The following is a 27,079-nucleotide window of genomic DNA, read 5'->3' as shown; positions in this document are numbered from 1 at the left end:
ATGGACGGCCGTGAGTTCGCTCCCCCGCCGCGGCTGCTGTCGGAGCGGGGCAGCCTCGGTCACCGGCACGGCGCGGGGCGCGTGGCCGGCGCGGCGCACGGGGCCGTGCAGCCCGGAGGACACTTCCAGCCCACCAAGTACTTCCCCGCGCCCATCACCATGGCCACGCACTCAGGTCAGAGCCGCCGCGCCGGGCGCGGGGTGTGGGGCTGGGAGGGACCGGGGGTCCGCGCACGGCACCGGGGGTCGGCGTCCCCTTTGTGCCGATGCCGCTGTCACCGCGCCCGGTGCCGTTGGGCCGCGGGGTCCCGCGTACACGGGGGTATTTCCGTGCTTTACCGGAGCGGGAGGAGTGTGGTTCCCGGGGTGGCTCCGCGCGATCCCGGTGCCTGAACAAGGAAGCGTTTTCTGGGTGAACAAGGAGGCCGTTATGCGCGGGGCCGGCGCGGCGGGGCCGTGGTGCTGCGGGAAGGTCAGCGAACACCGGCTCTATATAAAGCACTGAAGCATCAGGGTGAGAATGGGCTGCAGCTGCCGGAGCCGGACAAAGTGCGGCACATGCGGCCCGGCGTGGTACGGCCCAACCGCGCCGGCAGCGGGATGGGGCTCGGCGGATCCGGCCGCTGCGCCGGCATCCGCGGCTTTGTCTGCAGCGGGCGCTCAGCTGCGGCCGCTCGGGGTTGAGGCGGGGAGCACGGCACAGGGGGAGCCGCTCTCCTGCCGCCGAGCTCCGGGATGGGAGCACGGCCGCTGCCGGGGGCAGCGCTGCCGCCGCCTCGGCACCGCGCTCGCAGCCCCTCCGTTCCTCGCCGGTTTTTGTCGCCGCCTTGATGAGCTGTGAATACCAATAAAATTATATCTGCTTTAATGGGATTACAATTAGTGCGTGGATTAGAGCGGGGGGACCGGCCCGGCCGGTGCGGGGCGGGGGGTGCCCACGGCTCCGGCATGGACATGGAGCCCGCGGGGCACCGGGGGGTGCCGGGGAGGCGGCGCCGGATCGGGCCCGGCCCGGGGCGGTTTCGCTTTGTGCCGGCGGCCCCCAGGCTGCAGCCGGGCCCCCCGCCGGGCTGGGGGGGGCTCCCCGGCCTCCCCCCGTCTGTAGGGAGTGAGGGGCTCTGTGCCCATGGCCGTGGTGGGGATCAGAGCGGGGGCTCGGCCCCTCTCTATGGTGACGGCTGAGGGGGATCCCCGGGGATCGCCAGCGCCCGGTGCCGCTGCTTCCCTCTGGCTTCTCGCCGTGGCGGTGTCGCGGCGGCGGCCGGAGCCTCGCTCCCGCCGGGGCCTGGGCGACACATGGGAGCCCGAACGCGGCGGAGGTTGTTAAAATAACACGGATCAGGCTGAAAATCTAAAAATACCGCGGCAGAAACCGCGCGGGGAGGGAAAAAAAAAAAAAAAAAAGAGAAAAAAAAAGAGAGAAAAAAAAAGAAAAAAAAAAAAAAGGAGAAGCCAAACCCAACACAGAAAGAGCTAAAAATATTCCGGCTTTGGCAGGGCCGGCGCTGCCGGAGCCCTGCCCGCCCAGCCGCGCTGCCGGGAACGCTGCTGGAGCCCGCAGCGAGGAGCCCCGAGTGCCCCGAGCGGCGGGGGCCGAGCCCCGGCACCCCCGGTGCCCCCACCGCGGCCGTGGGGCGGGAGCGGCGGCAGCGCGCGGGGCCGTAATTAACGCCTGTGATTGATAATTACCCCTCCCGGCACCCGGAGCCGGCCGCGGTTTGCCGGCGCGGCACGAGGCTGCCCCGGGGGTACCGCGGCCGCCCGAGCCGGGGGGGGGCTCCGGCCGAGCTCCCCCAAATGGCTCCCGGCGTCCGGCCGGGACTACGGCTCCCAGGAGCCTCTGCCGAGCGCCGGGGGCCGAGGCCGCCCTGGGAACCAACGGGAGATAAAACAGCGTTTCTTTGGTTTTATTAAAGCCATAATTCAGCCCCGCGCACTTATTGCAAACAAATGCTTCGCTTTGCGTCTGGTTTTGGCACCGGGACCATGCAAATGATGGCAGGAGACGGCACTGGGGGCCCGGAGCGTGGGGAGTCACAGCCCTGCCCAGGGACGGGGACGGGGGTTTGGAGACCCCCGGGGCTACCGGGGGCTGCAGCCCCTGATTCCCTATCGTGGCACATGCACGCTGGGGGCCGCAGTCCCACCGCCCTGGCACACCCATGCCGAGCCCTGTGCCGAACAGGGCCAGGGGTCCCCAGTGTCCTCACCACGGCCATGGAGGGTGGGAAACTTTGGCAGAGGCTCGGCCAAGCCAAAGCTTTATTCTGCGGCCCCGGTTTTTGCCCTTGTGGTGTTTCTCTGGACGAAAAGAGTGGAGATCGCGGCTGTTGTCACCGCGGTGGAGCCCTCGGTGCATTGCACCGTGCAGCAGCACCGGGGTGGCTCTGCCGGGAGCACCGTGGCACTGTGGGTGTGCGGCTTCCCCCAGTCGGTGCTGCTTTGCACACCGGGGCTGGTTCACATCTAGCTTGGCCGCGGTGGTTTGTGTACTGGTGCCAGTGCCGTGGTGCTGGCATCCGGATGGGCTCCAGCAGCTGTCCCCCGTCCCTGTATTGAGTTGCCGTTGAGTGCCAGCGCTGCTCCACGCCGCAGCTTCCCATTGATGACTGAAGCCGGGGTCTGGTGAGGGGCTGTGAGGCCGCGGCACGGCTGCGGCGTGGAGCTCCGTGTCCCCCAACCGGCACCGCGTGCCAGCGCCGCCGCATGCGCCGCATCTTAAAAAGTAGGTGTCAAAGTTAAACCAGATTTTGAGATTAACTCGTCTGCTCCTCGTTAGCCACACTCATGCCGGGGGGACACACACATGCGCCATGTGTCCGGTGGGAAGAGCGGGATGCGCAGAACCCCTGATCCCATGGAATCACCCCGGGGTGGTTTCATCGGTTGGGTAGTGATGAGCTGAGACGCCGCTGCACGCCGGGGCCCATGGGGATGTGCTGCCGAGCGCCAGCATGGCCTGACCCGGCATCTCTGGTCACTGCCAGGGAATGCGGTGATTGACCCAAACTGGGGGGGTCTCAGCACCCCACTGTGGGTACTCGGCCTTTGCTCCCATCCCTGCGCCCCTGGTGCTGCCTCCTGTGCTGGGGAGATTGTGCCGCCGGTTCCATGGGCTGATCCCCGTGATGAGACTGGGGGCGTGGACAGGCTCTATGGAGCATTTGGGTGCCCCTTTGGGCCCCTCATCTCGTTGGGATCCCCCCCAGGTCTGTGGTGTCCCCATTGTCCCCCCCATCCGGTTGCTCTCCCGGTGATGGCAGTGATCCGCAACAGGCGAGTGGGGAATTACGGCGGGACATAAAAATAGCCGGATTTGGCAATTGGGTGACTGTGCCGCGATTCACACGGGCTGCGCGGCCCCCCCGGCCCCCTCCCCGCCGTAAATAAACACTCACCCAATAATCTCATTCTTGGAGTTCTTCGTTATCCGCTCTGTAAAGCGAAACAGATGGGCACAGCGTGGCCTTGCTGCCTGCACCCTGCCTGTGCTACTGCCCTGCCTGCTCCCTGCCTGCTGCCCTGCCTGCCCTACTGCATCACCAGCCCCACTGAGTGCTGGTGATCCCCATCCCCAAGGGGATGGGACGTGTCCTCCCGACCCATTGGGGTTGCTCCATCCTGCTCCATGCATGGGCAGCACAGATGTGATTCTTGCTGGGGAGTGCATGAGCCCCAAGTTTTGGGGGGTTCCTTGGGCTGCTGTGACACCAGGACCCTTTGGGCCCTTCCCAACTCATTCCCATGATCCCAGCCCATGCCAGGCTTGCGTCTGCTCCTAAAATGGCCCCCGGACATTGGGAACTGGGTGCATCGGGCGTACAACCGGGAGCACGCACCGGGCAGTGTGCAAGGAGCACACACCGTCCCCGTGAGCCCCGGTGCGAGCACAGCTTCCCGGCGGCTCCATCCTCCCCTTCCCTGCGCCCAGAGCCGACAGCTTGCGAGTGGCACTTAGCACGGAGCGACTGCCGTGTGATTACCCATCGGATAACGTTTTAATTGTACTGCTGGCACTCTGTCAAGCTCATTTGAACTGCATTTCAATATTACGGCATTTATTTAGTGCCATAACAATATGGATTAATCTTAAATTATAACACCGAGGAAATTATATTACACTTATTTCTCATTTGGCAAATATTTAAAGGGGCTGCGTGGGTTGCAGAGCACAAGGGGGGGTCACATCCTGGTCTGGGGGCCGGGGGTGGCACGTCCCTGGGGTGCCCGGCCTTGGGGACGCGGTGCGGGAGGGTCCCTGCCAGCTCCTGGCGTCTCCACATGTATATGAGGAATGTTCCAGCCCCGAAATAGCCGAGGGAGTAACTCAACCCCACGCACGTCCCGGGGCCGTCACCGTGCCCAGGCGTGTCCGGGGGGGCTGCACCCCCCACCCTCCTTTATGGAGCCCATAAATCCTGGGGTGCAGCTCCCAGATTCCCAGAGCCATGGGGAGCCCTGGAGAGGGGCCTGGGGAACCCCCATTCCCAGCAATGAGGACTCCGCTGCCATCCCATAAACCTGCCAGGCTGGAGCAGCCATGGCCAAAGCGACCCCACCGTGGGGCTGCAGCCCCCCCCACCCCACTTGCTGGCCCAGGAAACTTTCCATCTTCCCATCACATTCCCGTCTGTGAGCGGGGGTGAGGAGCAGCTTGGGATGGGGATCACCCCTTCTTGTCCCCCTAACCCCCCATTCCCATCCCACACCCCCCAGCTCTGTTGGTGTGGTTGTGCTGAGACCTGGCACGTTTGTCACACAAGTGACCCTTGGTGGATGTGAGGCCAGAGTGAACCCCCCCAGCCGCCCCGGTTGGGTTTGGTGCTGAGGGGGAAGCGCTTTCTCTTCCCTGTTGTTAACCCTCTCCTCCAGCTGCTGCCTCCCCCAGCCCCATTTGAGGGGTCCTGAGTGCCAACAGCACCAAAACTCACCAGCACGTCCCCACCCCTGCCCCAGCCTCCCTGCCTGGGGGACTGTGGCATGGCTGTGGCTGTGCCAGAGCTGCCGGGGTTTCCAGCATGGTCCATGTGGCCCCCAGAATCTCACTGGAGCCCCATGACTGTGGCCATGGCTGTGGGCCCCCCGTCCCTCGGTGCTGGCACCCAGTGAGGGCGGTTTTGTTGCCGGCTGTGCCGGTGCAGAGCTGGGAGCAGGGAGCGGTGCTGGTGGGGCTGACTCACAGCACTGGCCATGGGGAGCCTGGCCAGGGAATTCCCAGGCTGACGGTACCGGGGGGCCGGGGTGGGACCCCACAGCCCATCTGCGTGGTGCTGGCAGCCGGCCCCATGGCACCGACCCCACCGCGGTGCCGGCTCCTCCTGCACTGCTGACATGAGCTGTGCAGGGTCTCGGGGACCCTTCCCTGTCCTCGCTGGCAAGGGTCAGAGCCGGGGGCTGCGCCCTGCCCTGTGCCGAGCTGAGCCATGCCAAGCAGTGGGTGGGAATGGCACGGCCGGCGCGCACCGGGGGATCCATCCGTGCCAGTGGCTGTGAGTCAGCGGGTGGGAGCTGTGGGGAGCGGCGGCCGTGGCCCCGCCATTCCCGCCGGGATGCATCGCGCCAGCCGGGCCCTGCCGCCATCGGAGCAGCGGGAATGGGGGGGGGGGAGGGGGGGGTGATGCTTTTACAGCGTGTTTCACAGCTTCCAGAAAAGGCTCGTTCTGGAAACCTCGGCTTCCTGCCCGGCACAGCCGCCCGGCACGCTGCCGGCTCACACCCTGCGCCGGGGCCTGTGGCACCACCACAGTGGGCAGCTCTGGGCACGGGTCCTTTGGGATGCACTGGCACAGTGGGATGTGCCCACCCATCCTGCGGTGTGTGTGCGGAGCCGGGGGTGCCGGTTCCCAGGGCTCAGCCGTGCCCCCGGCCCACGCGCCCCTGCCCCATCCCGGTCCCCGGCCGGCGTAGGAAGGAGCGAGCTGCCTGAAACCACATCCCGACACTCATCCCAGAGGCATCCCGGAGGGATTAGCTGGGGAGCGTGGGCCGGCTTAGAGAGCAAAGCATCGCTTCCTGCCCCGGCCGGGCGGCCGGCCAGCCCGGGCTGCTCCGCACCGCACTGTGCCGAGCCGTGCCGAGCCGAGCCGGGCAGGGCCCGAGCGGCCACGGCCCCACCAGCCCGTGCTGCACACATGGACGTGGGGAGCGGGTTCAGGCGGTGAGGGGTGTCCAGGCCCCTCCGCCCCAGCTCCCACCCGGCCACTGGCCACCGGCTCCCATGTTTCCACCATGACCTCACGGCTTGGCCGGGATGCGGAGCAGGATGGGGAGCGCCGGGGGCCCCCCAGGCTGCGGTGAGGCTGCCAGGGTCAGGGCGGGGGCTGCGCCCCTGCCCTGTGCTCCCCATGACAGCCATGTCCCCCCCACATGTGTGCACACGTGGGGCTTTGTCCCCTCTGCCGTGACCCAGCCCCGGAAGCTGCTGCCCCAGTCATGGGACGATGTTCCTGTGTCCCCATCCTTCCTGCCACCGGGACACTGGCATTGGGATGCCGGTGCTGGCAGTGGGATGGCCCAGCTCAATCTGGCACGGTGCAGTCAGGGCTGCGCTGAGGTCCTGGCACCGGTGTCCTGCAGCTGCTCAGAGCTGCCAATGGAACCAGAGCATGGGGAGCACACGCGTGTGGCAGAGCCTCCCATGTGCCAGCACATGTGTGTGCCATGGGTGTGTGCACAGGCTCAGGGCACCGGTGCCCCTTGAGCCTCACACGCTCTGGTGCACGAGGGCCATGAGGGGTGTGCGTGCCCAGGGTCTGATCGTGCACAGGGATGCAGCAATGTGTGCCATGCAGCAGCCGTGTGCACACGCGTGTGCGTGCACATGTGAGCATGGCGGTTGTGGTGGGGGGGTGACCCCGGCTGCCCTCCCTGACTCTGTCCTCTCCCCCCGCAGCCGGCAGCGGCCTCATGGGGAACGCTCCCACCTCGTCCTTCATGGGGGGCTTCCTGAGCAGCAGCCTGGGCTCGGGGGGGCCCAGCCACCCCGGCGGCCCTGCCGCATCCCCCCCGGAGCCGGCGTTCTGTGGGCCCCACTCCGGCACCTCCCAGATCTGGTTCTCGCACTCCCATGAAGGTGAGTGGAGCCGCACCCGGGGGGGGGGTGTCCCAGCAGGGAGTCCCCACACACACCTTGCTCCATGGCTGAGGCCGGGCTGGCTCGTGTCACTGGTGATGAGCAGTGGTGATGCTCCCCTCCCGCATGGGAACCCCCGTGCAGAGCGCTGTGGGGACCCCATAAGGGCAGCCCTGGTTACCCCCCCTCCCCGGGGTGAGGAGCGGGGTCTCTGGTGTCCCGGTGCTGTCCCATGGCCACACCGGTGTCTCCGTCCCCACCTGAGTGTCCGGAGCGAGCCCCGATGGAGTTAAGGAGCGGGAGGTGGTGCTGGCGCAGGGCCCTGGCAGCCGGCCCGGCTGGTAGTTTGACCGGCTGCCAGCTGGCTCCCGGCGTGCCGGGGGGGCGTGGGGGGGTCCGGGCCCTGCGCGCGGCTCCGGCGGTGATGGACAGCCCGAGCGCGGCCGGGAACCAGGCTGCAGCTGCGCCGGGTGCTGCAGGACGTGCACTGCTGACAGGGGCTGGGGGGGTCAGCCTGGGGTGCTGGGGGGATCCCTGCGATGGAGATCACAGGCTCCGGGAGATCGTTTCTGGCTGTGGTGCTGTGTGTGGTGATGCCATGGGGGCTGTGTGTGTGGTGATGCCATGGGGGCTGTGTGTGTGGTGATGCCATGGGGGCTGTGTGTGTGGTGATGCCACGGGGGCTGTGTGCCTGTGTGTGTTCCCTGACTGCTGTCCTCACCCCCAGCCCCGGGGTACCCCCGCTTCTCCGGGAGCCTGGCCTCCACCTTCCTGCCCATGAGCCACTTGGACCACCACGGCAACAGCAACGTCCTCTACGGCCAGCACCGCTTCTACGAGAGCCAGAAAGGCAGGTACTGGGGTGCCAACGTGGTGCATGCGGCCGCTGCAACCTGTGGGGCTGGCTGGGGAGCCCCCATGGGAGAACACGTCCCCGGTGTGGCATGGGCCGGCGCAGAGGCCACCGTGCAGGGCCGGGGAGCGCAGCGGTGGGGCCAGGTCCTGGTAGCCGCGGTGCCGGCGGGCGCAGGGTGCTGGGCACCGGTCCCAGCGCCGCTCTCGCTTTTCACAATATTGTGGCGGGTGTTTAATAGGGAGCATTGTTTGGGTGGGAAACGGAGCTAATGAGGCTGAGCCTTCCCCACGCTCCTCCCCGAGCAGCGGGCGCCGGGGCTGGCATGGCCGCGGGGGCAGGGGCACTGCGTGGTGAGGGGCTCACCCCGTGCCATCCCCTCCAGATAACTTCTACCTGCGCAACCTGCCTGCCCAGCCTGCCCTGCTGCCCACCGGCCACAGCTTCCCCGGCATTGGCCGCGCCGCCCCCGGGCCCCCCGCCGGCTCCTGCAGCCGGGAGCGGGACCCCGGAGCCCTGCCCAAGACCCCCAAGGACTATGACCGCTTCCTGGCAGGCAAGGACAAGGTGGGCAAGGGGGACCCCAAGGAGCGGCCGCCCGAGGAGGACCCCAAGGAGCAGCGGCACAAGGCGGTGCTGCCAGTGCCACCGGATGGGCACTGCAAAGAGGGGCTGCCCGGCCGGGGGGCCGGCGACGGCCGCCCCAAGCACCTCGCGTCCTGCCTGCTGGGTGCCAAGGGGCTGGAGGGCGATGGCGGCCGCGCGGTGCTGCCCAGCTGTGCCGGCAGCGCCATGCCCCGTGCCGGCCGCTGCGGTGCCAAGGAGCCGTGCCGGGGCGAGCGGGAGCCGGGCACGGCCGAGGTGCCGCAGCCCTACGGGGAGTGCGTGGAGCGGCGGCAGATGCTGCATCACGCCGTGTCCTACGCGGTGCCCACGGCCCCAGCCGCGCTCGGCCCCGCCGCCGGCTCCTTCCCGTGCCTGCAGCTCCACGCCGGTGCCGAGGTGCTGTGCCCGCTGCCGGAGCCGGCGGGCCGGGAGCTGAAGCTGAGCGGGGCCACACTGGTGCCCTCAGTGGGGCACCTGACGGACAAGAGCCGCTCCTTCCAGGTGTCGGCGGAAGCCGGCGGCATGGAGCGTGCCGAGGGCAAGGAGCGGCATGGAGAGGTGGGGGCTGAGCCCACGGCCGCTTACGGCGGCCCCTTCCACCACCCGCTGAAGGCGGAGGGGCCGGCAGAGCGCAGGATGGAGTGGGGGGGTCCCGGCTCCCGGCTGAAGGGGTTGGAGTACCTGGGAGGGGGCTCCGCTGAGGGCCCCCCCTTCGCCGGCCGCGGAGCACCCAAGGGCACCCTGGACAAGGGTTACTTCGAGGTGCCGCCCGCACCCGACTGCTCCCGCGCCGCCCGCCCCGACCCCCTGGGCGTCCGCGTCGGCCCCTCCTGCTGCACTTTAGAGAAGGGCCCCCCCAAAGACCCCGTGCCGGGACCCCAGAAGGTGGCGAGGATCCGGCACCAGCAGCACCCCGAGGCCGAGGCGGCCGCTGCCCCCGAGGGCAAGCGGAAGCCCCTGGAGCTGAGCGCCCTGGGCTATGGGGGCCCCCCCCTGCCCCCCTGGGGTGTGCAGAACCAGGGGCCCCCCCTGAGCGTGGCGGAGGAGCGGAAGGGGCCGTACCTGGACCCCTTCGGCACGAGTCTGCAGCCGGCTGCGTTGATGACTCAGGGGCCGGTGCTGGGCCAGGAGGTGCCGACGGCCCCGGACGAGGTCTCGGCCATGAAGAACCTGCTGAAGTACAGCAACCAGGCGCTGCTGGGGGGGCAGAAGGGGCCCCCGTTCGTGGGGCTGGCAGGCGTCAAGGGCAGCTGCGCACACCAGGACACCAAATTCCCCCCGGGGAAGGGGCAGCCGGAGCTGGAGCGGCCGGACTGTGCCCGCGGCAGGGAGCACGAGGCGCTGGCTCCCGCCGAGGCCGAGGTGCGGCAGCCACCCGTGGGCATCGCCGTGGCCGTGGCGAGGCAGAAGGACCCCCTGGGGCGGCCGGAGCCCTCCTATGGCGGCGGCGGCGCCGGGCGGCAGAGCCGGGCAGCCGCTGGCATCAAAGGTAGGAGCCGGGGCAGGGGCACGGGGATGGTGATGGGCCTGGCAGGGATGCGCTGATACCATCGTCCTGTCCCGGCGCAGCGGGCACGGCGCGGCCCATGCACCTCATGGACCTGGAGGCAGAGGAGGAGCGGGGCCGGCTCTGCGAGGAGCGCCTGGGGCTGCCGGCACGGGAGCTGCTCCTCCAGTAAGTGCCATAGGGGAGGGATATGGGGACCACACGGGGGGTGCCCCACGGTGCCGCCACCCCCCCTGTTCCTGCTCTTCCCACAGGGACAACAAGGAGCTGGTGGAGTTCGCCCGGATGCACTCGTCAGGGGGGTGTCCTGGGGAGCTGACCCCACACCTGATGATCGCTGGGGGGTCCTCGCTGCCGGCGGGGCAGCTCGGGGGGGACCCTGCTGCCCATGCGCACCCCGCACACACGCACTGGCTGCCCCGCACCCGCAGCCCCTCCATCTGGATGGGGGGACACTCCTATGGTCAGTGCTGGTGGCAAATGGAGGGGATCGGGGCTGGGTGGGTGCTGACCCCCCCCGGTGCTCACAGCTCCTCCGTGGTCCCGCAGGCATCGGGCACCCCGCGCTGCACCAGAACCTGCCGCCTGCCTTCCCCGCCTCCATGCCCAGCACCATGCAGCCCGTGTTCCCCCTGTCCCAGGACCCCCCAGCACAGCTCGTCATCCTGCCCACGGAGCCCCCCACCCATGGTACCCCACACACGCTGGGTGAGGCTGGCACCGGGCACCCCTGCCTTGTGCTGGGGGTGCTGCTAGGGGGCTTGTAATAGGGCTGGGGAGAAGGTGGGGTCCCCAGAGGTGCTTTTGGGGCTGCAGGGTGGGAAATGGGTCCCTCTGGGTTCTTTTGGGGATGAAGGGGTGGGATACAGGTCCTGTGGGTGCTTTTGGGTATGCAAAGGTAGAAGATGGGGTCCCCATGGGTGCTGTTGGTCATGCAGGGGTGGGAGATGGGTCCGTGTCGGTGATGCTGGCGATACACAGCTGGGATGGGGGGGGGGGCACTGCTGGGGTCTGTGGGGTGACCCCCATGCTGGTCCCTGTTTGACACCCCCCCCCCGGCAGCTGACGTGATGGACCAGGCATCGCTGTGGCCCCCGATGTACCCGGGCCGGGGCCCCAGCGCCCACCTGCAGCACACGGGGCAGCTGCCCGTGTACCCCCGCTCCCAGTTCCTGCGCCAGCAGGAGCTCTATGCCCTGCAGCAGCAGCAGCGCGCGGCGCAGGCCCTCGAGATCCAGCGCCAGGCGCACGGACAGGTACCCACCTGTGGGATGGGATGTGGGGCTGAAGGGGGCTGGGATGCAGGGTGGGGATGTGGGAGATGCTGCTGTGGGAGATGTGGGGCAGGGGTGGGGACGCTGCGGCCAAGCAGTGGGGCAGGGGATGGGATGTGGGTCTGGGCTGCGTGGTGCTGGGCAGGGCTGAGGGTGCAGGGCAGGGCTGGGGTGGGTCTGGCGTGTGCTGACCTTGGTGTCTCCTGCAGCGGAAGCCGGAGGAGCAGCCCCTGGAGCTGGAGGACGGGGGTCCCGAGAAGCCCCTCAAGCCCTCCCACAAAGCAGTTGCCTTAAACCCCCCGGCCAAGGGCCTGTCCTCGGCGGCTCCCGGGCCCCCCAAGCTGTCCCCTTGCTGCCACTCCTCAGCGCTGCGGCACTCGGCCAAGTGCCCCGTGACGCTGCCCACGGCCCCCTGCACTTTACCCGTGTGTCCCTCCGCCAGCCCCGCCGTGGCCCCGCGCTCCCCGGCCCACAGCCCCCTGCCCGTCCAGAGCAAGGGCAGCGACGCCGACGACAAGCGCGGAGAGGGGCAACCGCCCCGCGACTACCCCAAGTCCCTGGAGCCAGGTAGGGATGGGCCGCGAGGATGGGGAGGGCGATGGAGCCCCATGGAGGGGTCCCCTCTGAGCATCCCCCCTCCCCGCAGACCTCCCCCCCGGGTACAGATACCCCGCAGCCCCCATGGGCTTCTCGGAGGCGCACTCGGAGCCGGCCGATCCCGACACGATGCACGCCGGGTCCCCGCCCGCAGAGCCCGAGCAGTCCCGGACCTTCAGCCCGGCTGCGGAGCCGCTGCGGGAGCCACCGGCGGGGGGGGCCATGGCCGAGGCTCCCGGGGCTCTGCTGCACCGGCACCACCTCCTGCTGGCACCGGGACCCGTGTGCGGGGAGCGGACCCCGCCGGGCACCGAGGAGCGGGCAGCGGTGCCGTTCGGGGCCCGGCGGGAGGCGGCTCCGGGAGCACCGGAGCAGAACCTGCCCGAGCAGCAGCGCCCGTCCCCTGCGGCCGCAGCCTCCCCACTGCCCCCCGCTGCCGAGGAGGAGGAGGAGGAGGAGGAGGAAGAGGAGGAGGGCGGCAGCGACGGCTCCGAGCCAGGGGACAGCGGCGATGAGGAGGATGGAGACAGCCCCGGCGGGAGGCAGAGCTGCCCGGGGGGGCTGGAGGCACTGATCGCCGCTGGCATTGACCTGGGGGAGCTGCCGGCGCTGGGGTCACCCGTGGAGCCCCCCCCCCGGCACCCCCATCACCCGCCCCCTGCGCACCAGGGATCCCTGGCATCGCCCTGCTCAGTGAGCTCGCGGACCTGGAGCTGCGCCGGCGCCGCTGCGACCTGGCACTGGAGGGTGAGTGGTGACGGTGCCCCCGGTACCTCCATCCCCAGCACCCCTGTCCTGCAGCTGCACAGCCTTGGTCCCCTGCCTGCTGCGTGCAGGGCGCAGGGTCATGCAGTGTGTGTGCAATGGAGGGGCCATGCAGTATTTGCACGCACACGGCTGCTCTTGCACAAGCAGGGCTGTGCAGGGCTGTGCTGTGCAGTCAGAAGGTGTCTGCATATTTGGCTGCATGCGCACAAAGGGGCTGCATGTGTGCTGTGCCTATGCGGTTACATGTGTGTGGTTCCCATGTGGCAACATGCGTGCACAGCATTGCCCATGTGGTTACATGCGTGCAGAGCTGTGCCCATGCGGTTACATGTGTGCAGAGCTGTGCCCATGTGGTTACATACATGCAGAGCTGTGCCCGTGTGGTTACATACATGCACAGCGGTGCCTGTCCCAGCCCTGCTCGCAGCCGGGGCTCGGCTCCAGCGCTGGCTCCAGGCAGGCGCTGGGATTCCCTCCCGGCTCGGCTTCCCCAGGGAATCCCGGGGCCCGGGCAGGGGAGGCCGCTCCTGGCGCATCCCCAGCGCTGCCGCGGGTGCTGGCGGTGCCGTGTGCTCGGGGCCGGGGGTGGCCGTGGGGCCGCGCATGGGGCCGGATGGGTGCGTCACCGCATCCCTCCCAGCCCCGGCCTTGGCTCTGCTCCGGGATGAGTTCATTGCTGGCCACTGCCACGCACCCGGCCCTGCCCCCCCCGCGGCTGCTGTGCCGCGCATGCAGCACCGGCTCTGTACCCAGTGTGACCCCAGTGCCACCCCTTGTATAACCCCAGTACTATCCCATGTGTGACCCCAGTGCTGCTCTGGGGCACCCCATAGCACATCCTGCTCCACAGACAACCCTTCTCATCCTGGTAGTGGTCCCACTGCCACCATGGCACGCATGGGTTGCCGAGGAGCATGTGTGGGGCAGTGCGGGGGCCTGGGGCACATCCTGCACCAGCCCCACTGACCTCTTGTCCCTGCAGGGGAGGACGAGGACCTGCTGGCCTTCAACCTGCAGAACCTGGCCACGGTGGCGGCCGCCTGGTCACTGGTGGAGGCTGCCGCCAGCAGGGAGGGCAGCCCCCCGGCGCTGAGCCCCCTGCCCGTCTCACCGCCGCCCCGCGCCCGCATCCCCCGCCGCAAGTACACGTGGACCCCCAAAACCAAGGCCGTGAGTGTGTGTGTGTGTGCGTGGTGAGCGGTGCCCAACCTCAGCCCTGTGCGCGGCTGTGAGCTGCCCACACCTGCCTTCACCCCTGCCTTCACCCCTGCCTTCACCCCTGCCTTCACCCCCAGGTGTGCCCGCTGAAGGCGGCCATGGAGCAGCTCAACACGCAGGAGGTGGAGGTGCGGATGCGGTTGGCAGAGCTCCAGCGCCGCTACAAGGAGAAGCAGCGGGAGCTGGTGAAGCTGCAGAGGCGCCATGACCACGAGTACGTCCCCATCCCCATCCCTGGCAGCTCAGGGCTGGCCACCAGTGCCATGAGTTTGTGCCGGTGCTCAGCCCGGCTCTGCAGGGGCAGGTGCCGCGGCTGCCGCGGCTCAGGCTGCCCCTGCCCTTGCCATGCTGCAGGCGTGAGGAGAGCTCACGGAGCCCAGCGCGGCGCGGGCCGGGGCGGCCGAGGAAGCGCAAACACTGCAGTGCACTGAGCAGGGCCGAGAGCCGCAAGGTCAAGTGAGTGCCGGGGACCGGCCGGCACCGGCCCATGGGATGGAGGGGGGAGTCCATCCGCCCCATCCCATCCCTCAGTCACCCACAGCCGCATCCCCACGGTAGGGGGCTCGGTTGGGTGGCAGCCCCGTGTGTCCCCCCCCTCCCCACCACCGACCACGGGAGCAGCGTTGCATAAAAGCCTCTTTATCTGTGCCGTATAAAGCCATTGGTCACGCTGCAGCGGCGTTCATCGCTGCCGGCGCTTTATTATTACCCATTAGCCGCCCGGCGCAGCCGTTTCCCCACTCCCGGGCCCTGTATAATTGTCCTTCTCCACTACAAATTGCCTCTCCCGACAGGCCCATTTGCATAAATCCTCCGAGCGAGTCCAAACACGCTGGGAGCGCGCGTGTGCGCGGCCCCCGGCCCCCCCGGCCCTAATAACAGTTAAATCTGCGCTAAATGGGCCCTTCAATTAAGACGGAAGGGAAAGGGGAAGAAAAAATTAATCTCGAGGTTTTATGTCACAAAACATTAGTGAGAGAGTGAAGGTTATGGGGGGAGGAAGGGGGGGAGCTGGTGGATCGTGGCGGATGGGGAGGTGCAGGATCCCGCTATGGGTGCAGGATGCAGATGAGGGGTGCAGGAGGCAGTCGGGGGTACAGAGTTATCCAGGGGTGTGGGGTCTGTCTGCGGGTGCAGCTCCAGCCAGGGAGGGAGGATCCGTACAGGAGGTGCAGCATCCATCTGGGGCTGCAGGACCTGTCTGGGGGTACTGCATCCCTCTGGGGTCCCTCAGCACTGTGCCCACGCTCCCCCAGGGCAGTGAAGAGCAGCCTGTCCCTGCTGTGTGCTGAGCTGCGGGGGGACCCCGAGCCCAAGAAGAAGCGGAGCAAACTGTCCGAGGCTGCCTTCAGCACCATCAAGGGCTCCCCGGTGAGTCCGGCCCCACCACCAGTGACCCCATCCCGGTGCTCGGGGGGTGCCAGCCCCATGCTAACCTCCCGTGCCCTGCAGGACAAGGTGCGGTGCAAGAAGAGCGGCTCACAGGGCAAGCTGGCCTGCAAGGTGGCTCACAAGGTGTCGCAGCTGAAGCAGAAGGTGAAGAGCAAGGGGCTGCCCTCTGGCATCAGCCCCTTCCGCCGGAAAGACCCCAACCCCGGCGGCCGCATCCAGAAGAAGCTGTCGCGGCCCAAGAGCTCCAAGGCCACCAAGTACCAACCGCAGGACCCCAACCCCCGGCAGCCGCTGGTGTTCAAAGGTAAGGATGGCACCGGGATGAGGGTACCTGGGACGCATCCAGCTGCAGGTGTTTGGGGTGGGAGCAGCATCTCCCTGTCCTGCAGCTCCCTGGGCATGGGGGTGCTGCACCCCTGGGTGCACGGGGTCCCTCATTGCTGTCCCCTCCTCTTGCAGACGAGCACGATGATGACACAGACAGTGAGGATGGTGATGATGAGCCAGGCTTGTCCCTGCCGCCCTCGGTGCCCATGGCCGTGCTCGGACCTTCCCCGTCCTCCGTGGTGAAGATGGAGGCCAACGAGAAGGCCAAGAAGAAGAAGGAACGGCAGGGACTGCTAGGTAACGGGATGCAGTGGAGCGTGGGGAATGGGGACCAGGTGGGCAGCCATGGGGTACCCTGACCCGCTGTGCCCCCAGGGCCCTGCCGCCTCGGCAGCCCCGAGGGCGAGGTGAAGATCAAGCGGCGGCCGGTGAAGCCGGGCACGGGGAAGCTGGAGAAGGTGCCGGTGCGGCGGAAGGTGGGCGAGGAGGGTGGCAAGAAGAAGCTGAAGGCCAAGCCCAAGGAGAGCCTCCGGGCCCCGGCCCCCGGCGGCTCCAGCGCCGCGGCTGCTGCCGGCAGCATCTTTGGCAGCACCGACCCCCGGCACTATGGGGCGAGGGACGAGGGGGCTCGTCTGGCCAGCGAGAGGCTGAAGAAGGCCACGCGCAAGAGCAAGGTGCTGCAGTCGGCCCTGAGGGTGAGTGTGGGGGTACCATGGGGCGCAGAGTGATGGGTGCTGAGGCTGGGGGACAGCAGTGCATGGGCTGGCGATGCTGAGATGCTGGGGAGCACTGACGGGCCCCTCGTGGTTTATGGGATTATGGGGTGCAGAGAGATGGGATGCAGGGATTGGGGTGGGTGGGAGGCAGTGCTCGGCCCCAGAGGGCTGGGGTCACTGTGGAGGCCCCATGTGCAGCTCTGACCCCCCCTCGCCCGCAGCGCAAGAACGGGGCGCTCTCGCTGGCGCTGTCCCCCCGGAGCGCCAAGACCATCCTGAGCAAGGGCAAGAAGCTGGCCAAGGTGAAGAGCAAAGTGGGCACCAAGCAGGTGAGGGGCAGGGTCCGGACCCCCCCCCAGCCCCCCCACAGCCCCCCCAAGCCCCACTGAGCTCCGTGTCCCGCAGTGCAAGGGCCGCGCGGTCAGCAAACTGCTCGAGAGCTTCACTGTGGAGGATGACTTCGACTTCGATGACAACAGCAGCTTCTCGGAGGAGGAGGAGGCCGTGGGGGGCTGCGCGGCCGCGCGGGGGGGGCACCGCTCACCCCTGCCCCACGCCTGCGCCATCCAGAAGGAGGACCTGCGGGATGGGCTGCACATCCTCATCCCCAAGGAGGACAGTCTGCTCTATGCCGGCAGCGTCCGCACCATCCAGCCCCCCGACATGTGAGTGGGGGGGCGCCCGCTGCCGGCCGGGGGGCTGCAGGGTGGGGGTGCGGGTGGTGAGCCCCTCTGTGTGCCCCCTCCCCAGATACAGCATCATCATCGAGGGCGAGCGCGGCAACCGGCAGCGCATCTACTCGCAGGAGCAGCTGCTGCAGGAGGCGGTGAGCAGGGGTCCGGGGGGGTCGGGGGGGTCCCGTGCTCAGTGCACCCCATGGAGCCCAACACCCGCTCCCCGCAGGTCCTCGATGTGCGGCCGCAGTCGCGCCGCAGCCTCCCCCCCGGCACCCGCGTCTGCGCCTACTGGAGCCAGAAATCCCGGTGCCTGTACCCAGGGAACGTGGTGCGAGGTGAGGAGCGGGCGGGTGCCGTTGGGGGGGGGGGGGAGCACGGCCCCATCCAACGGCCCCCCCCCCCCCCGCTGCAGGTTCATCCAGCGATGAGGAGGAGGAGGACACCGAGGCCGTGATGGTGGAGTTTGACGATGGGGACACAGGGCACATCGCGGTGTCCAACATCCGCCTGCTGCCCCCCGACTTCAAGATCCAGTGTGAGTGCGCTGGGGGCTGAGGGGGGGGTTATGGGCAGGGGGTGCAGTGGGGCTGGCTCTGACCCCCGGCTCTGCCCCCAGGCACGGAGCCGTCCCCGGCGCTGCTGGTGTCCGGCTCGTGCCGCAGGACGAAGCGGTCGTGCAGTGACATGGCTGCCCCCGGCGAGCTCCCCCCCGGCCTCTGCCCCAACCACGACGGCCCCGAGACCCCCAAGAGCTCGGGCAAGAAGGCGTCCGGCAAGGAGAAGAGTGGTAGGGGACGGGGGGGCTGCAGCCATGGAGCACCTGCCCCGGGGTGCTGAGGGAGGTGGCACCCGTAGCGGTGGTGTGAGGGGTGCTGGGATGCAGGGAAGGATGCTGGGATGCAGGTGTGGGCAAGACAAGGAGACGGGAGCAGGCAGGTAGAGGGGATGTAGGGAAGGATGGGGTGCAGGGGACTGGGAGAGGGTTATGGCAGGATACTGGGATGTGGGGAAGGATGCTGAGAGGCAGGTTGAAGAGAAGGAAGCTGGGATGCAAGGAAGGATGCTGGCATGGGGGAGGATAGGAGGCAGCGATGCAGACGGGATGCAGGAAAAGATGGGGTGCAGAGGATTGGAGCTGAGTATGGCAGGATGCAGGGATGGATGTGGGGCTGGGATGGAGAAGAGGGTGGTGCAGGGCACTGCAGTGATGGAATGGATGTAAGGCCTGGGGGAAGACCATGCAGGGACACGGGACAATCCTGTGCCCATCCCTCTGTTATCCCTCATATGCCCCAGCCCCTCCTGACCCCCATCTCCCCCCAGGCAAGGCCCTGGAGGTGCTGTCGGGCAGCAAGGCGCCGGTGCTGGGTGAGCCGTTCCTGTGCCGGCGCGGCACGCCGCTGCTCAGCTGGTCGGCCGTGGCGCAGACGAAGCGGAAGGCGGCGAGCAAAGGTTCGTCCGTGCTGCAGAACCTCTTCCAGGTCAACGGCAGCACCAAGAAGCTGCGCGCCAAGGAGGCCCTGTTCCCGGTGCACCACCACCACCACCTCGCGGCCCCCGTCTTCGGCAACGGCTTCGGCGCTGACTCCTTCAGCCGCATCGCCAGCTCGTACGCGTCCTTCGGTGCCGGCGCGGGGCTGGTGCTGCCGGCGGCACAGAAACTGCTGCGCTCCAAGAAGGCCGAGCGGCTGGAGGCAGAGATGGGCAAGAGCAGCCGCAGGAAGGGCGGCAGCGAGTTCCTGGTGAAGCTGGACCACGAGGGGGTCATGTCCCCCAAGAACAAGACCTGCAAAGCGCTGCTGCTGGCGGACAAGGACTTCGGGGCCAAGCTGGAGCGGCCACTCTCCAGCCACGGCTACGGGCACGCGGCGCTGGGCGGCAAGGAGCGCAAGGGGCGCGCGGCCGTGCACCCGCTGCCGGTGGGGCTGGCGCTGAGGAAGTACTCGGGGCAGGCGGAGTTCAGCCTCAACTGCGACAGCGACTGCCACAGCTCCTACTCGGACATGGACGAGGACGAGGAGCCGGGCGGGCTGGGGGCCGAGGTGCCCTCGCGCTTCCTGACGCGCCTCTCGGTGTCCTCCTCGTCCTCGGGCTCCTCCACCTCCTCCAGCTCCGGCTCCGGCTCCACCTCCAGCCTCTGCTCCTCGGACAACGAGGACTCCTCCTACAGCTCCGAGGACGAGGACTCTGCTCTGCTGCTCCAGACCTGCCTCTCGCACCCGGTGCCGGCGCTGCTGGCGCAGCCGGAGGCCCTGCGCTCCAAGGGCAGCGCGCCGCAGCGCTGCTTCCTCGGCAAGGCGGCCGCCGCCGGCCCCAAGGCCAAGCTCAAGCGCAAGGAGGTCATCAGCTTCTCCAAAGCCAAAGAGTTCTCCCGGCGGCAGCGCCTGCCCTCGGTGGAAAACCGGCCAAAGATCTCGGCGTTCCTGCCCGCGCGCCAGCTCTGGAGGTGGTCGGGGAACCCCACACAGGTAGGGATGGAGCCTGGTGCTCGGCACGGCCGGGGGAGGGAGCTGCGGGGCACAGGGGGTGCTTGGGGCATGGGGCAGGGTCCGTGGAACACAGGACATGGGGCAGGGTCCATGGAACACAGCACATGGGGCACGGTGCTGGATGTGCAACACCAGGGATGTGCACGCATGGGATGGGTGCACTGGGCAGGGTGTCAGCTACACCGGCCACGGCACTTGGGTGTCTGAGACTGGATGGGTGCCATGAGAGCATCCCAGCGCTGCTGCTGCTGGGTGCGTGTGGGCTGTCAGAGCGGGTGCATGCGGGTTTGGGGGTCCATGCCCCACACCTGACCCCCCCCATTGCCCCCCCCAGCGGCGGGGGATGAAGGGCAAGGCACGGAAGCTGTTCTACAAGGCCATCGTGCGGGGCAAGGAGACGCTGCGCATTGGTGACTGCGCCGTGTTCCTGTCGGCCGGGCGGCCCAACCTGCCCTACATCGGCCGCATCGAGAGCATGTGGGAGTCCTGGGGCAGCAACATGGTGGTGAAGGTCAAGTGGTTCTATCACCCCGAGGAGACCAAGCTGGGCAAGCGGCAGAGCGATGGCAAGGTGAGGGCTGCGCCGCGGCGGGCGCGGCACACGGGTACCGGTGCGCCGGGATGCTGACCCCGTGCCGCGGTGCTGACCCCGTGCCGCGGTGCTGACCCCGTGCCGTGGTGCTGACCCCGTGCCGCGGTGCTGACCCCATGCCGCGGTGCCGTTGCAGAACGCCCTGTACCAGTCGTGCCACGAGGACGAGAACGACGTGCAGACCATCTCCCACAAGTGCCAAGTGGTGGGGAGGGAGCACTACGAGCAGATGACCCGGAGTAAGAAGTACCAGGACCGGCAGGACCTCTATTACCTGGCTGGCACCTACGACCCCACCACCGGCCGGCTGGTGACCGCCGATGGGGTGCCCATCCTCTGCTGACCCCCGGGGACAACGGGCAGCCCCCCACCCCCCCGGCACTTATGCAAAGCCTGGGGCGGCCGGAGGGGGGGGCCAGGGACACACGGGGGGTGTCATTGTCGCGGGGGGGGCTCCCCTACAAGCCATACTTTCCCTAGTACCTCTGACTGTTTGCCAGCAGGTGAAGCAGAAATCAGGTGTGTTGTTCTATTTATTTTGCCTGTAAATATTGTATTTCTTGCGGGAAGTTTTATGGAAAAAAGGAAAAGAAAAAAAAACTGACAAAACAGACACCAGAAAAACAAAAAAAATCCCAACACAAAAAAATACACAAAAAAAATGGAATTATTGATAATATGGGGTCGGGGGGGTGATTCCGTTCAGTGCACTGCATCCCCCAGCCTGGCGGGGACGAGGCCAGCGGGGCAGCGCTGATGGGGGCTGCGGCGGCAGGACGGGGGTGCGGAGGGGTGGGGGCCCCCCCGGCCCCAGTGCAATAGCGGGGTGGCCGCGGTGCCGGGGGACGCTGGCTCGTCCCGCCGAGCCCTGCCCGCCGCTGCCCCGCGCTGTAAATGTGTACAGGGGGTTTTCCAGTGTAAACACTAATGAGAAACACACAAAATGGGACAAAAATAACATAAAAAATAATTAAAAAAGGGAAAAAAAAGAAAAAAAAGGGTTAAAACACAAAGGTTTTATGAGCAGCAAACTCTATGTAAAGGCCTTTTAGTATGGAACTTTTTTATTGATAACTTGGCTTATGAATAAATATATGAACCGTTGGTTGCTGGTGCTGGCTCTGCCTCCGTGTCCCTCCTGGCACCCCCTAACCCTGGTACCCACAGCAGCACCCACAGCTCAGTGCAGGGGCTGAGGATGGAACCTGCTGGGTGGCCCCGGGCTGCTGGTCCAAGGGGGGTACCAGGACATGGTGAGGATGGGGAAGGGGTGGAGGAGGAAAGAGGGATGGAGGAAGAGATGGGAGGATGCAGGCAGGGGTGGAGGAATGCAAGCAGAGGGAAGGGTGGAAAGGATGCAGGCAGGAGGAAGGGGCTGCAGGAGCAGTGCGGGAAGGGAGGAAGGATGCAGGAGCCTGCGGGAAGCTGGGAGGAGGATGAGGGCAGGATACGGGCAGGATGCAGGCAGGAGGAGGAGGGGATGCTGCAGGAGGGATGCAGGAGGGGCAGGGAGGTTCAAGGGGCTCAATGGGGTGAGCAGGGTGCAGGCAGGAGGTGCAGGCAGCATGAAGGGGGGGGCAGACTGCTCCTACACCACGTGGGGACAGAAGGACAGGCAGGACTCGCACACCATTGGCCACCCCGCAGCCAACCAGAGGGTGCCGGGATGCGGAGCCCGGCGCTCATTGGCTGGCGGGAAGCCCTTTTGTTCTCACCACCCGGGTGCCGTTAACCCCTCCCTGCCGAGACCGCGCCAGCTCGTGCCGAGGGGCGGGGCCGTGCTGCCCCCTGGCGGCCGCCGCGGGACACGGCGGCACCGAACCGGGGTGGGGGGGGGGGGGGGGGACCGGACAGAGGGACAGGACAGACAGACAGCCGGACAGGGCAGACCGACGGACAGACAGCCGGACAGGGCAGACCGACGGACAGCCGGCCGGACAGCCGGCCGGAAGGGGGCTGCACAGATCGGTGCAGGATAGCGGACGGACAGATGGATGAAGGACAGAAGGGATGCGCAGCTGCACAGACAGATGAGCAGAGGGAGGCTGGACAGATCGGAGCAGGGACGGACAGATGGACACAGATGACGGGGGACACGAACGGCAGGACAGGTGCAGGCAGGGCTGGCTGGACAGATGGGTGCCCAGGGCTCCGGATGGGTGGACAGACAGGCAGCTGGTGGGCACAGATGGCCCCATGAGCCTCATCCTGCCCTGGCCCCCGTGGGTCACCCCAAACCACTGCAGTGTGTGCCAGCACCAGGGTGACAGGGACCAGCCCACAGCCATCGGCCCCACTCAGCACCATCTTCGCAGGTGACCAGAGCAGTGCCATCCCCTTCAGTGCCTGTCCCAACCGTCACCCAAGGCATGGGCACCACAATGGCATCAACCAGCCCTGGCCTGGTGCCCATGGAGCAATCCCCACCACCCCCAGGGACACCACATGCTTCAGCTGTGCCTGCTTCACATGGGTGGGAAAGAGAGGAGGGAGAGCATTTGGGGCTGGGAATACCTGTGCAGAGGGCAAGAGAAGCCCGGTTTTCCATAGGGATCCAGCTCCAGGGGCTCAGCACAGGATGGTGGTTAGGATATGCACACAGGGCTCAACGGCTGCAGCAGCAGTGCTGCCTCTGCTGCAGGTACCCATCAAGGAACTACAAGGATTCCCTGAGCTGGAAACAGGCCCAGGCTTGGGGGAATGCCCCTTCCCGCACCCCATGCTAGTGGCACCTTCACCAGAACACCAGGAACCACTCCCAGCACCAGCCCAACACCATGGGATTCCCACCCCACTGGAGGCAGACCACGCAGCAGCACCAAACCAATTCCTACCTCATGACCACCAGCCTCCAACAGGTCCCATCACCCTCTATGACCTAACCCCCCCATTTTTAGCCCCAGGAAGGCCAGTGCAGAGGTGAGCTGGAGTTTACTGCAGCTGGTTTATTTCCGTACACGATGAGGTGGTTTTGTGGGCATTACAATTTCTCAACTTCCCGATGACTCGGTTACAAATTTTGGTTTCCTACCGTCATGTGTGAGAACAATTAAGGCAACGTACAAAAATCTGACATAAATTAAAACGATGCGGAAAATTTACAGGTGTAAATGCAAAGTTTCAGCAACTCAAGTTGAGGAACCTCAGCCCCGTGATGTGGGGTGGGATGCGGGTGGGGAAGAGGAGGAGGATGAAGGCTGGTTCGTAAGGCTCGGACGCGATATGTTTTCCCAACCTTGCTAGAACGGCAGCGACAGAGGTGAATTCCCGATGGACTCCTACCAGCCTCTACAGGGAATCTGGAATATCCACACACTGGATGCATGGCAGCTCTGCCCCCCAATACCCTGTACGCAGCGGGGCGGCGCAGGGGCCGATGGGTACAGGGTATTATTGGCTGACTCGAGTAACAAGGGTCAAGTCAAGCGAGAGCTCAACCATCCAGTGCCGGCTGCGGTGTCCGAGGGCGGGTGCTCTTGCAGAAGGCTTATTCCAGTTGTAGGAGGCTGGCATGAGGTGTGGGCTTTGCCTGGGCACAGACACGAGTGCCACCCGCGCGGCACCGCCGCAGTCCCATTAGAAGCATTTACGGTGGACGATGGAGGGGCCGGACTCGTCGTACTCCTGCTTGCTGATCCACATCTGCTGGAAGGTGGAGAGCGAGGCCAGGATGGAGCCGCCGATCCACACCGAGTACTTGCGCTCCGGTGGGGCGATGATCTGCAGGAGGAGAGCAGTGGTCAGGGTGGAGTGGCCTTCCTCTCCCTGCGAGGACTGGGCCACCCCACCACAGAGCATCCCTTACCTTGATCTTCATCGTGCTGGGTGCCAGGGCTGTGATCTCCTTCTGCATCCTGTCGGCGATGCCGGGGTACATGGTGGTGCCTCCAGACAGCACCGTGTTGGCATACAGGTCCTTTCGGATGTCCACGTCACACTTCATGATGGAGTTGAATGTGGTCTCATGGATGCCACAGGACTCCATGCCTGGGTAAGCAGAGTTGCAGGCTCATTAGCACCCATGCTGTGCCTGACTCTGGCAACACCAGCCCCCCAGGACCCACACCTACCCAGGAAGGAAGGCTGGAAGAGGGCTTCAGGACACCGGAACCTCTCATTGCCAATGGTGATGACCTGGCCGTCAGGCAGCTCATAGCTCTTCTCCAGGGAGGAGGAGGAGGCAGCAGTGGCCATCTCCTGCTCGAAGTCCAGCGCGACATAGCAGAGCTTCTCCTTGATGTCACGGACAATTTCCCTTTCAGCTGTGGTGGTGAAGCTGTAGCCCCTCTCTGTCAGGATCTTCATGAGGTAGTCTGTCAGGTCCCGGCCAGCCAAGTCCAGACGCAGGATGGCGTGGGGCAGAGCATACCCCTCGTAGATGGGGACAGTGTGGGTGACACCGTCTCCAGAGTCCATAACAATACCAGTGGTACGACCAGAGGCATAGAGGGACAGCACAGCCTGGATAGCCACGTACATGGCTGGGGTGTTGAAGGTCTCAAACATGATCTGGAAAGCAAAAGAATAAAGAAAGTAATTAGCAGAAAGTAATGACACAGCGGCCACTCAACCCCCCCCCCCCCGTTAGAACACGCATGCTGACATGCACAAAATTAAACTAAACCCATGGTGTGTGAAGGGAAAACGCAAAGACCGCAGGCAGAAAACACAAACGAAAGGAACCTGAGGCGTCAAGGAAGAAATGCCACGAGAACAGAGCCCTGAAAACGTCGGAGAGAAAACAAAAAGAACCAAACTCAGGTTTGAGATGTAACAAAAGGAGGTTGGTGAACAATGATGAGCGTCGGGGTGCCCGGCGGGCCGGGAGCAGGTACCTGCGTCATCTTCTCTCTGTTGGCCTTGGGGTTGAGGGGAGCCTCTGTGAGCAGCACGGGGTGCTCCTCGGGGGCCACGCGCAGCTCGTTGTAGAAGGTGTGGTGCCAGATCTTCTCCATGTCATCCCAGTTGGTGACGATGCCGTGCTCGATGGGGTACTTCAGGGTGAGGATGCCCCTCTTGCTCTGCGCCTCATCCCCCACGTAGCTGTCCTTCTGCCCCATGCCCACCATGACGCCCTGGGGAAACGAGGCTGAGTCAGCACCCGCCCGTGGCAGCGCCGCCCCGGCCCCCCCCGCCCCGCCCGCCTACCTGGTGCCGGGGGCGCCCGACGATGGAGGGGAACACGGCGCGGGGGGCGTCGTCCCCGGCGAACCCTGCCTTGCACATCCCGGAGCCGTTGTCAATGACGAGCGCGGCGATCTCCTCTTCCATGGCGGAGGCTCTGGGGGGGGGGGGGGACGGGACGGGGGACGGTCACTGACCCGCACCCAATCGGACAGACCCCCCCCCCCCGCGCTGTTTGAATCTCCCGCGCCCTGACGTCACCCGCCGCCGCCACCAATCGCGCCCCACCCTACAAGGGCCCGTTCAAGCGGGCGAGACCATTCCGGCACGGGGTGGGGGGGGTACATGGGACGCGCCCCGGCCCCGGCCTCAGCCCTCCCCGGTGGGGCCCGGCCCCGCCGCCGCCGGGGGCTGCAGGGGAAGCGGCGGCGGAGCGGGGACAGCCCCGGTGCGGCCGCGGTACCTGTGCGGGGGAGCTGCTCTCGGCGCTGCGCTGACGCTGCCGCGGGTTCCGCTGCCGCCGGCTGAGTGAGACCGCCCGGCTCCCAGCCCTGCGCTTTTATACCGGGAGGGCGGCGGCCCCGCCCACCCGGCCGAGAACATCGCCATATATGGAGATCTTTCAGAAACAAGCCTTCTCATTGGCTGCTGCGGACCCGGCCACGTGGGGCGGCTGCCGGGCTGCCCCCGCCCCGCGCACCCCGGAACCTGCATGGGGTTATTGGGGGGGGCGCGGCGACGACCCCGGCCCCGGCGGGGACCCCCCCCCATTAGCCCCCCCCCCCCCCCCCCGGGCAGGGCCCGGTCCGTCCGGTACCGTCGGGCTCAGCTCCGCTCCCCGGAGGTGGCACCGGCACTGCCCCCCCCCCGACACCCGGTGCCCCCCGGGCAGCACGTGCAGCGCCGCGGGCAGCACGTGTACCCCACCGACGGCACCCACAGCACCCACCGATGGCACCCACAGCACCCACTGATGGCACCCACCGATGGCACCCACAGCACAGGGGGTCCCTGAGCCCCGCACACCCCCAGCAGCACCGCGGCTCCATCGCACCCACCCCGGTCCCATCCTGGCATCAGCATCCTGCAGCCATCAGCACCCCCTGCCCATTGCGCCTGTGGATGGGCCGTGGTGCTGGAGCGACACCCAGCACCCTGCACATAGCACCCTGCACCCTATAGACAGCAACCTGCACCCCATAACAGCACCCTGCACCCTGGCAGTGCCACAGCACCACAGAGACAGCACCAGGCAACCCAAAAGCTCTCATTCTCAGCTCCAGCACTGCCATGCACCCACTGATAGCACTGACACCCCACAGCTGCCGCTGTGCACCCATGGATGCCACCCTGGCCACGGACAACATCAGATCCCGCAGCCTGGGCCCATTCTCATGTCTGAGGTCCCCAGCTTCATCCTGGGGTACCCTGGGCTGCGTCACCCCCACTGCTGCCAGTGTCATGGCATGGCTCAGCCCCGTGCACCATGCTGGGTATCCAAGTGCCATGGGAGGCAGCCACACACCACAGCAGAGCCCCACGTGCCATCCTGGCACCCCTTGGGGCTGCTGGGTGCTGGCAGGGGCAGCTCCGGGCCCTGCCATCCCTGACTCCCATGGGATGCCCGGTGCTGCCTGGGGACAAAGCTCCGCAGCTCCTGCCTCCCTGCAGGCCCCGGTGCTGCCGGTGGCCGAGCGCGGTGTGAAGGGGTCACCGGTGCCGCAGCAGCAGAGCGGGGATGTGGGTGCCAGAGGATGTGGGTCCCGGCACAGCCCGAAGGGTCTCACACCCTGTGCCGTGCCCCGGTGCGCTCGGGCAGGACCCAGCTCATAGGGATGTGCAGGTGGTGGCTGCATCCCACAGCTCC

At 66.9% G+C, this 27,079-nt stretch overlaps 2 protein-coding genes across 2 annotated transcripts; one reads left to right on the top strand and one right to left on the bottom strand.

The window, feature by feature from the left end:
- Nucleotides 1–21,192, top strand: BAHCC1 (BAH domain and coiled-coil containing 1). The gene is given in 27 exon segments (XM_034067503.1): nt 1–175; nt 6,893–7,072; nt 7,800–7,922; nt 8,311–10,020; nt 10,101–10,206; nt 10,293–10,501; nt 10,588–10,746; nt 11,101–11,294; nt 11,522–11,879; nt 11,959–12,537; nt 12,540–12,656; nt 13,660–13,847; nt 13,973–14,109; nt 14,250–14,351; nt 15,152–15,266; nt 15,348–15,591; nt 15,747–15,911; nt 15,990–16,309; nt 16,552–16,659; nt 16,736–16,995; nt 17,081–17,156; nt 17,234–17,342; nt 17,420–17,542; nt 17,624–17,794; nt 18,331–19,475; nt 19,831–20,067; nt 20,225–21,192. Coding segments are annotated over 27 exon segments (7,617 nt in total). The 3' UTR covers nt 20,432–21,192.
- Nucleotides 21,193–23,013: 1,821 nt separating this feature from the next.
- On the bottom strand, nt 23,014–25,789 carry ACTG1 (actin gamma 1). The gene is made up of 6 exons (XM_034067471.1): nt 25,676–25,789; nt 25,237–25,369; nt 24,924–25,163; nt 24,159–24,597; nt 23,894–24,075; nt 23,014–23,808 (listed from the first exon to the last, which is right to left on the bottom strand). Exons 2-6 carry the CDS (start codon nt 25,357–25,359, stop codon nt 23,665–23,667), a joined length of 1,128 nt encoding a protein of 375 aa, XP_033923362.1. The 5' UTR covers nt 25,360–25,369; nt 25,676–25,789; the 3' UTR covers nt 23,014–23,664.
- Nucleotides 25,790–27,079: the final 1,290 nt, after the last annotated feature.

This window comes from Melopsittacus undulatus, chromosome 11 (genome assembly GCF_012275295.1).
Source record: "Melopsittacus undulatus isolate bMelUnd1 chromosome 11, bMelUnd1.mat.Z, whole genome shotgun sequence".
NCBI lineage: Eukaryota > Metazoa > Chordata > Aves > Psittaciformes > Psittaculidae > Melopsittacus > Melopsittacus undulatus.
This window is presented reverse-complemented; position numbering and strand designations above follow the sequence as displayed.